Here is a 10,119-nt window from a genome sequence, read left to right as displayed (position 1 = left end):
CATTAGGGCGACTGCTCTGAACTGTCTGGCTCACATGACCAGCCGTTGTCAGAACGGTGCCCCAGGCCTGGGGAGGGTCTGCGGCTGGGCTGCAAGGCGGGGGCTCCTCCTCTCCCTGGGGCTGCGAGCCTGGGGGCAGGCCCTTGACCTGTCCAGCCTCACCTTCCTCCTGGTGCTTGCGGAGGGAGCGGCAGCTCTGGGTACGGAGGGAGGCCACGGGCAGGTGCCAGGAGCCTGCAGGTGGTGCCCCAGGGAGCCTGCAGCTCAACTTCTCCCCTTCCTTTGCCCAACCCATCAGGTGGGTGATTCATAGGGAACTGATTTGAGGATTTTTGTTTTTGGTGGAGATCACAGTAGAACTCAAAAAGAGAAACTACAGCCTGGGGTCAGGGAGACCGAGCCAGTGGGGGAAGTGCCGCTGTTGCCTGCTGACCACTGCCCGCCGACCGCTGCCTGCTGACCACTGCCAGCCGCCGGAGCCGGGAAACAGCTCCAGGAGCCCCACCGCGTGCCGGTCCAGGTCCAGGGTGCGCCTGCTGCCTTGGCTTCCCCAGGCCCGCGGGGCAGGGGCGGTGGTCCATTCTCTTCTTTGCACATCATTACAAATTCGCTGCCATGAGCCCCTGCTGGACCCCAAAGCATCCCTCACTGCCCGGTCACGGCCCACGTGATAAAGTAACACACCAGAAGGACCCGCTCCGCGGGGGCGCAGAATGCACCAGATCCCCCAGGGACCCCACGTTATGGTCCCCTCCCTCGGTACCATAGAGCCTCTCCTCTGTGCGACCCTCGCAAGACCCCTGCGCCCTGGGAGGGGTCACGGCGCGTGGGTGGGGACACTGCGCGGAGCAGCTGCGCGGTCGGAGCAGGTTCTCGAGGCACCTGGGCGCAAACACCTCTGGGTCCACACCCGCGGCCCGCAGGGTGAACTAAGGGCGGGGCTGCGGGGCTCCCGCGACCCCGCCCCTTCCTCCTCCCGACCCCGCCCCTTCCTCCGCGCGGACCCCCTCCTTGCTCCGAAGATGCCGCGCGCGCCCAGGTGCCGGGCGGTGCGCGCCCTGCTGCGGGACCGCTACCGGCAGGTTCTGCCGCTGGCCACCTTCGTGCGGCGCCTGGGGCCCGAGGACCGGCGGCTCGTGCGGCGCGGGGACCCGGTGGCCTTCCGCGCGCTCGTGGCCCAGTGCCTCGTGTGCGTGCCCTGGGATGCGCAGCCGCCCCCTGCCGCCCCGTCCTTCCGCCAGGTGGGCTGCCTCCGGGGACTCCAGTCGGGCCCGCCGCGGTGGTGGTGGAGGGGGTGGGGAAGGACGTACCTGCGTCCCCAGCGACTCAGGAGCCCTCTCCCGCAGGTGTCCTGCCTGAAGGAGCTGGTGGCCAGGGTCGTGCAGAGGCTCTGTGAGCGCGGCGCGAGGAACGTGCTGGCCTTCGGCTTCGCGCTGCTGGACGGGGCCCGCGGCGGGCCGCCCGTGGCCTTCACGACCAGCGTGCGCAGCTACCTGCCCAACACGGTGACGGACACGCTGCGCGGCAGCGGCGCGTGGGGGCTGCTGCTGCGCCGCGTGGGCGATGACGTGCTCACCCACCTGCTGGCGCGCTGCGCACTCTACCTGCTGGTGCCCCCCAGCTGCGCCTACCAGGTGTGCGGGCCGCCGCTCTATGACCTCTGCACCGCCGCCGCGGCGCGGCCCACGCGACGCGCGGGCGGAACCCGGACTGGCCTCGGACTCACGCGCCAGGCCGGGAATGGCGGCGACGGGGAGGCGGGGGGACCCCGGGAGCTGCCGGCCAAGGGCGTGAGGCGGCGTCGGGGCGGCGCGGGGGGCCGTCCGCCTCCAGCCAAGAAGCCCAGGCATGGCCTGGAGCCCGAGCGTGGTACCGAAGGGCAGGCGCCCGGGGCCCACCTGGGCAGGGCGCCTGGGCGGAGCGACAGCGACCCCCGCGTGATGACACCTACCAGAGCCGCCACGGAAGCCAAGTCTCAGGAGGGCAACGTGCCCAGGACCCGTCGCCCCTTCCCGCTGGTGGGCGGCGAGGGGGGTGTTCGCTCCCCATCCTGGCGGCCGTCACATCCCCAGGGCGAGCCCGGTCCCCGAGCGTGGGCTGAGACCAAGCAGTTCCTCTACTGCTCGGGCAGCAAAGAACGGCTGCGCCGCTCCTTCCTGCTCTGCTCCCTGCCTCCCAGCCTGGCGGGGGCCCAGAGACTCGTGGAGACCATCTTTCTGGGCTCTAAGCCCCGGCCACCAGGGGTTCCGCGCAGGATGCGCCGCCTGCCCGCGCGCTACTGGCGGATGAGGCCCCTGTTTCGGGAGCTGCTTGAGAACCACGTGCGGTGCCCCTACGGCGCACTTCTCAGGGCGCACTGCCCACTGCCGGCCTCCACCACGCCGGCAGGGTCAGGCGATCAGGAGAGCCCTGGAGTGGGCGCCCGCTCCGGGGAGAGGCCGGCCGCTACCCCCGAGGGGGACGCGGGCTCGCGCCGCCTGGTCCAGCTGCTGCGTCAGCACAGCAGCCCCTGGCAGGTGTACGGCCTCCTGCGGGCCTGTCTTCGCCGGCTGGTGCCCGCAGGCCTCTGGGGCTCCCGGCACAACGAGCGCCGCTTCTTGAGGAATGTGAAGAAGCTCCTCTCTCTGGGGAAGCACGGCAAGCTCTCACCGCAGGAGCTGACCTGGAAGATGAAGGTGCAGGACTGCGCCTGGCTGCGCGGGAGCCCAGGTGAGGGACCCGACCTCGGGACCTAGAGTGCGGTAGGGCCTCCTCCGTACCTCGCTCGGGGGGCAGGGGGCTTCTTGGTGGCTGTCGGGTGACTCCGAGTTCTCTGCCTCTGTCCCCCTCTCCCATCCAGTTTGCATAAATCTCCGGACGTTCATGGGCTCCGGCAGGTTCTGGGCACTGGGGAGGGGCGGTGAGCAGGCGGGACACATGGTCTAGGGCTGCGCCAACAGACGGAGATCAACAGGAGGTCCTGTGGGCGTGTATGCGGGTCATTCATAACCCTTTCTGACGTCAAGGTTTATCGCCTTGGCGTTTATCGCCTTGGCGTGGTGCCCCGCTGATAGAAACGGGGGCTGGACCCAGAACCCCGTTTATGGGGTTGGGGGGTGCGGCTCCTGGGCTCCCCGCTGGATCTGGTCAGCCCACACGCGGATCCCGGTGTGAGTTCCCATTGTGCCTCCACTAGGTCGGGGCCAGGCAGGTGGGAGGAGTGAAAAGACCGTGTCCTTGAACAAGGCCCCAGCGTCACCAGGGGTCAGAGGGGAGCATCAGGACGCTGTCCGCTGTCTCAGGGCAGTGGGCAGCCTCTGTGGGCGCCGGCAGGATTTTTTCTGTGGAGCTGAGCCTGCCGTGTCCCTCCCACTGTGGTGTTCTGGGTTTGACGTTGGGCTTCCTCCGGCCCAGCCACTGTCAGCCCCGCCTGGGTCAGCACCCTCCTTGGCAGGGCGGAGCCAGGAGCGAAGGGCCCAGCACCCTCCCTGCTCTCCCTGTGTTTGACCACCCCACGCTCCTGAGATGATCACGACTTCTAGGAGGAAGTCGTCTGTGAGAGCCAGGTTTGCCCCCCGCCTCCCCCGTGCGTGTGACAGTCCCCGGGGCGGTGGCCTCAGGTGCAGCCGGGGCACACCCTTTCTGGCTCCCCAAGAGACCCCGGGGCAGGTGACGCGGACAGTCAGGGTGACCTTCAGCAACTTGGTTTAAAAAAATTTTTTTTAATTGTGGGAACGTGACATGAGACCTACCCTCTTAAACAACACTGAGGTGGACAGCACGGTACTGCACACTGTGCGCTCGGTGTCCCACAGCAGATCCCCAGAAACTTTGCGTCGTGCGTGACTTTTACACCCCCTGACCAGCAGCTCCCTGCGCGTGGGACGCCGTGGATGAGTCTCCAGGAGGCGGGCTCGGGAGACCAGGCCCTCACCTGACGCCTCTGTGCTCGTGGGGCCCCAGCCTGCTTTGTGGAAGCAGGCTCTGAGTTCTGTGCTCTGGCCCCGATTTCAGATGGGGTCCCCGTACCCCTCGAGCTGCAGGCACTGAGGAGGTGGTGTTTTCCCGGGCGACTGGGCCCTTGCTCACTTGAGCTGTGCCCCGGGCCATTTGCTCCTTTCCATGGCCTCAGCCACGCCTTCTGCCCGCTGGCTGAATAAATGCTGCTCTGAGCTTCGGCTCTCCGAGGTCGCCTCTTCCACCCTCTCCTGCCGGAATGCTGCCCTTCCTCCGTGCCGGCCAGGCACTCCGTCCACAGCGCCAGCTTCCTCTGCCTCTGTTGAGGCCATTGTCGTGCCTGCCGTGCTGCCCACGGATACCTGTCAGCTCCCTGATCCCCAGCCCCGGAGGCCAGACAACCGGGCTGTCCACATCTGGGGCCACGTGTCACTAGAGACATCACCAGAAGGATTCCTGCTCGCTGCCTTAGCCTCTGGTTGGCCCATCCTGTCCGCCTACATCCGACCACGGTTGCTTTTCCTGAGCTGCGGGTGGGAGCGTTCCCCCCTCCCGCCCCTGAGCCCCATGGACCTGAGGCGTGGCTCTGATGTCTCAGCGGGCTGTCGGCCTCTCTTAATTTCCCCACCCCTCTGCTCCTCAGTCACCTGCGGCCCCTCCGACTCCCTCCCCGGCTGTGCATTTCCCCAGCCCCGCAGTAGCTGCCCGTGTTTCTATCAGCCGCTTTTCGGTGTTTTCTGTTTCTACTGGGATTGCCCCATTGATCTTGGAGTTATTTGGACGAATATTTTTTATTTTCCGAACGTGTGGCAGTTTTAAGTTGCCTTTTACTGTTGATTTCTGACTCAGCCACGTGCGGGTCCGTAGGACCGCGGTGGCCTGGAGCCTGTGGAGACTGGCTTGGTCTCGTGTGTGGCGTTAGCACTAATGGTTCCCGTGTGTTTGCAGGCCGGGGTTGGTGCTGTGGTCACCACGCTGGGTGCCGTGCAAAACGTGTGTCCTTCCAGATGCCGCGATGCTGAGGGTACACGGCCCCAGGGGGTGGGTGTGTCCTTTCCTGCTTGCCCCGATGGTCTGCACGATGGGTTGTTAGCTGCCGGCACATTTTAGACTTAATCTTCCCCATGAATGTTTAGTGGCTCTTTTTACCGTAAAGTGTGTTTACCTGCCTTCCCGTTGGTTAGTATTTCCTGCTTGTGTCATTTTTCATTATTTAGTTTTTATCTTCAACCTCTTCGTATCCTATGAGAATACGCGGTTTAAGTGTCTTAACAACAGCACTGAGCTGACTTTTTTTTTTTTTTTTTTTTTTTTTTTTTTTTTTTTGCGGTACGCGGGCCTCTCACTGTTGTGGCCTCTCCCGTTGCGGAGCACAGGCTCCGGACGCGCAGGCTCAGCGGCCATGGCTCACGGGCCCAGCCGCTCCGCGGCATGTGGGATCTTCCCGGACCGGGGCACGAACCCGTGTCCCCTGCATCGGCAGGCGGACTCTCAACCGCTGCGCCACCAGGGAAGCCCTGAGCTGACGTTTTCCGTTTATTCTCAATCCATTCTGACAGTCTTTACCACTTACCGGGAGTAATTTTCTTTCATTTCCTGTGATGATAGGCGAGTGTGGATGCAGTTTTCACCTTGCACTTTGGCCCCCTCTTCCGCGTTTTTATTCCTCGTTTCCTGACGTGCATTTTCTCACGTGGGTGTGCGTGCGTTGGGTTTGCTTCCAGCGTTAGCTTTGTATCCTCCACTTACCCTCTCTGGGTGGTTGGTTACCTTGGGAACCGTGTAAGGGCCTTGCGTGTTGGAACCACATCACACTTGAGCTGTTCCGTCCACTAACCCAGTTGTGTCCCAAGTTAGATGCTGCTGGTACTGTTTCTACAGCCGATGTTATGTAGCTTCATGCCCCCTTCTCTTCTCCTTGCTCACCGTTCATTGTCCTGCCCCAGACCTGCCTCTGGGGCCCCTTTCTTCTCCTCTGTGTTTCTTTCATGCCGATTACGGGTGGTAAAGCCCTGGCTCTGTCCGCAGTGAGGCCCCCCTGGCAGCCTGGTGACAGCTCTCGAGATGCACCTCTGCTGGAGATGTTTCCGAGTGCACAGAGTAAAATGCAGAGGACCGCGGGGGAGCGCGCTCACCTTGGCCCGTGGCTGGGTCCGGAGCCCCGCGGCGTCGGGCGTCCCTCGGTGTGTGGCTGTGTCTGCTTGCCCGCGGTGTTCAGCCTGGTAAAGCCCAGGCATTTCTGGCTCTTGCCACCCGGGGGCGATGCACTCCGGCCTCAACCGCACGTCCCCCGTGTGGAGAGCAGCCTCTGCTCTCCAGCCTGTGTGTAAAGGGGACAGATAATGAGGTTCCACGTCATCGCCGCCCAGTAGAAACGTAACGTGAGCTACATACAACATTTCAGATTTTCCGTAGCCCCAATTAGAAAGTGAAAAAGGAAAGGTGAAACTAACTTAAAGACATTTTTTATCAAAGCCCGGTGATCCAACATCGTCACTTTAACATGCAGTGGGGGAAGCGTCGTTGCTGAGATACCCACGTTCTCCTCTGCCCGAGGCTCCGAGTCACAGCACATGGGCCGCGTGTGCAGCCGTCCAGGCCCGAGGGGCCGCTCAGGCAGCACGTGGGGTGAGCACCGGCCTCTCTCCTCCCAGGGGCTCGCTGCGTTCCGGCCGCCGAGCACCGTCTGCGCGAGGCCGTCCTGGCCAGGTTCCTGTGCTGGCTGATGGGTGCGTACGTGGTCGAGGTGCTCAGGGCGTTCTTCTATGTCACGGAGACTACGTTCCAGAAGAACCGGCTCTTCTTCTTCCGGAAGCGCGTCTGGAGCCAGCTGCAGAGCGTCGGCATCAGGTACGGCCATCGGGAACCACGGCCTCTCCCTGCCCAGGGCTCCTCGCCCAGCTCCTCCAGGGACCCCGCCCTCGTCACGGACTCCGGCAAGCCCCTTCTTACCTGAAAGCCGGGGGCTTGGGCTGGATGGTCTGCGGGGTCTAGGAGTCTGTCTGGACTGAAACAGTACGGGCGGGCCGCTTACTTCCCCCTGGCACAGGGGCCCGGTGCTGTTTAATCCGTACAGAACAGAGGATGACACAGATGACAGACCCGCCTATTTGACGCCGTGCAGTGGGGCGCGTCTGGGGCAGAGGTGTTGCCGTGAAGCAGGCCTCCCGGGGGCTGAAGGGCCGTGGGGTGGCCGTGAGATGTGTCTCAGTTGCTCACTGACTGTCTTATGTCCATTTTGAAAGACTGGGAAGGTGTCAGCTGGATTGGGATCCAGCCAGGATGGATGGGGTGACAGCCCGAAAGACACGGGCCGGGCCTGCCGAGGCACCCAGTGTCAGAGGGCTCAGTGTCTGCGCCAGAGCCGTGCCCTGCGTTAGGACGTCTGTGGAGGGAGCCGGGCCGGGGTCCCTGAGCGCACGTGCTGGGGCCCGTGTCCTCCTGTGTCTGGTGGGGGGAGGCTCTGGACGCCTTTATCGTGGTCTTGAGTGAAGGCGCCCCATTTAAGTATTTCACGCCATGTGACCCAAAGCGGCCGTTTAGGCTGTCCTTGTGGGGCCCATGGGGCCCGACCCCTGCCTGGTGGGTGTTTGAATCCCATGATGGGCTGTGCTTGGAACCACGCTTCACCCCTGGGGCCACCAGCCCAGGGAGCATCCTCACCCCAGCGGCCAGGAGGCAGGGGCCACCCAGGCCCTCCCTGTGGGTGGTTTTGGGGTAAAGGCTGAAGATCACAGGTAACAAGGAGCTAGCAGGCCCGTGGGGAGACATTTCTGTTCCTCAGGGGGCCACGCCGAGCACTCCCTGCCCATTCCGTGTAGAGTAGGGCGGGCTCGCTGGCCCGCGGGTCCCGGCCTACACCAGCCGGGGCTCTGTCCACCGGGAACTGGGTGTCCTGGCCCTGCCGAGGAGGGGCCTCCAGCTGACACCCGGCCACGCCACAAGCCTGGGGTGCTGGGCATGGGTTCTGCCGACTTCACGGGCACTGGTGGCTGCTATGCTTGCCCGCCCCGGCTTCCCACGGGCGCCTCTGTTTCAGACAACACTTAGAGCGCGTGCAGCTCCGTGAGCTCTCCGAGGCAGATGTCAGGCGACTCCAGGAGGACAGGCCGGCTCTGCCGACGTCCAAGCTCCGCTTCGTCCCCAAGCCCAGCGGGCTGCGGCCCATCGTGAACATGGGCGACGTCGTGGGAGCCGGGAAGTCGCACAGAGACAGGAAGGTCACCGCTTGTGCCGCTTTTAGGCAAAGTGCATTTGAACCCCAGGCCTGGTGGTTGTTGTCAGAGTCTCGGGGGGCTGGCAGCCCCAGTGAGGCCGTGGAATGGTGGGGTGCCGTGGATGGGGGTTCCCGGGCCCAGAGAAGGAGCTCCCAGGAAGGCCAGTCCTGTGAGGTGCTGGATGGGCTCTGGGAACCCTCTGTGCCCCTGGCCCCTGGAATCCTCCGGGGGTGGGCACGGTGTGCTCTCCGGGGCAGAGGGACCATGCGATAGCTGTCACCAGCCTGCCAGGGTCCCGAGGACCCCCGTAGGACCTCACCCCCATGGTTAGCCCCCGTGACTGCTCTCCCCGCCACAGCACCTCTGCCTCGCCAGCAGCTCTGACCCCTTCCATGCGCCTCCCTGTAGGATTTGGGGGTGATTTGGGGGTGATTCTACCGTGAGAAAGAGAAGCTGTCGCTGCTGATGGGGGTTTGGTCCATGAGCGAAGACAAAGTGCTCGCCCAGTGGGGCTGGGGTCCCCTAGGAGGTGGTGCCCCCCTCTCCACTGGGGCTGGGGCCCCCCAGGAGGCAGCACCCCTCTTCGCTGGGTGGGGGGGGACCAGGTGAGTAAAGGGGACCAAGGGTGTAGCTACTTGCATTTTTCCACACGTGGTGTCCGTGATCCCAGGACGGGTCCCTGGGGAGACCCTGGGGTCTGGGGTGGGCATGGTGGGGGGCAGCCATCTGGCCCTTCTGCAGTCCGAGGGAGGCAGGGTAGGCGGGGGTGGCAGCGGCGGCGGCACAGAGCGGGGGCCTGCCTCTCGTCCCTGGGGGCTGTCTGACCCCACATCCCCTTGGTCTGGGGCCCCTCTGGTGACACTGGTCGTCCTGGGCTGGGCCTGCAGGTCCAGCATCTTACCTCCCAGGTCAAGACCCTGTTCGCTGTGCTAAACTACGAGCGGCTGAGGCGCCCCGGTCTTCTGGGGGCCTCCGTGCTGGGCATGGACGACATTTACAGGGCCTGGCAGGCCTTCGTGCTGCCCCTGCGGGCGCGGGGCCCGGTGGCCCCGCTCTACTTCGTCAAGGTGGGCGCCCGATTCCCACCCCCACCAAGGGAACCGGCCCTGCAGGTGACCCCTCGCCTCAGGCCACTGCCGGTGTGGGGAGTGGCCAGCCTTTTGCAGTCCCGTGTTTGCCAGAACGAGTCACCCCTTGGTGGAGCCGCGTCCACGTCCCACAAATTCTTCTGGGAGCGGGAGGGCAGGGAACCCCATCTCCATTTGGGGGTGTCTGGCTCCCAGGGGCGGAGGCTTTGTGCCTTCCCCTGTGGAGTGGACTCCGTGACTGCACCCCAACTCCACGGCAGCTCCTTCAGGGAAGGAGACACCTGCTCACACCCCAGCGCCGGGTGCCCTGGTCATCTGCCAGGGGCCTCCTGGTCATCAGCTTGCAGCTCAGAGAGAGGGGCGAAGACCCGCCCTGAGGGTGCTTAGAGTCCGGGGGATGTGGGTATCTCAGCGAGAGCCCCGTGGGGGGCGGGCGTGGGGGACGGGGACGGGACAGTGTGAGGGGGAGTCCAGGGTCTCCCCAGTCCCCTGGTGTACGATTCACCCCAGGGTTTGCTGACCGCAGGTCAGAACCAGCAGGACCGGGAACTCGGGGCCCAGGTGAGCGCGTCCTCAGGCACTTCGGTTCCCATGTAGGTGGACGTGGCGGGGGCGTACGACGCGCTCCCCCAGGACAGGCTGGCGGAGGTGATAGCCAACGTGATCCGGCCCCATGAGAACTCGTACTGCGTGCGCCAGTATGCCGTGGTCCAGAGGACTGCCCGCGGACACGTGCGGAAGTCCTTCAAGAGACACGTAAGCCCCACCTGGGGTGTGTTCGGTGCTGGGGAGCGCGCTCTGCGGGAGGCGAGCGTTGGGTGGTGGGGGGCGTGGTCTGCGGGAGGGGCATGCGCCGTGGTGGTGGTGGGGGGGCGTGG

General features: G+C 64.7%; 1 protein-coding gene across 1 annotated transcript in view; it reads left to right on the top strand.

The window, feature by feature from the left end:
• Positions 1-1,022: 1,022 nt before the first annotated feature.
• TERT (telomerase reverse transcriptase) overlaps positions 1,023-10,119 on the top strand; it is a 20,735-nt gene continuing 11,638 nt past the window's right edge. The window contains exons 1-6 of the mRNA XM_029219023.1: positions 1,023-1,241; positions 1,347-2,709; positions 6,591-6,786; positions 7,976-8,156; positions 9,041-9,220; positions 9,839-9,997. Coding sequence (XP_029074856.1) covers positions 1,023-1,241; positions 1,347-2,709; positions 6,591-6,786; positions 7,976-8,156; positions 9,041-9,220; positions 9,839-9,997 — 2,298 coding nt within the window. The remainder of the gene's footprint in view (positions 1,242-1,346; positions 2,710-6,590; positions 6,787-7,975; positions 8,157-9,040; positions 9,221-9,838; positions 9,998-10,119) is intronic.

Source organism: Monodon monoceros, unplaced genomic scaffold (assembly GCF_005190385.1).
Source record: "Monodon monoceros isolate NGI ecotype Baffin Bay Population unplaced genomic scaffold, NGI_Narwhal_1 Super_Scaffold_12, whole genome shotgun sequence".
Classification (NCBI taxonomy): Eukaryota; Metazoa; Chordata; class Mammalia; order Artiodactyla; family Monodontidae; genus Monodon; species Monodon monoceros.
This window is presented reverse-complemented; position numbering and strand designations above follow the sequence as displayed.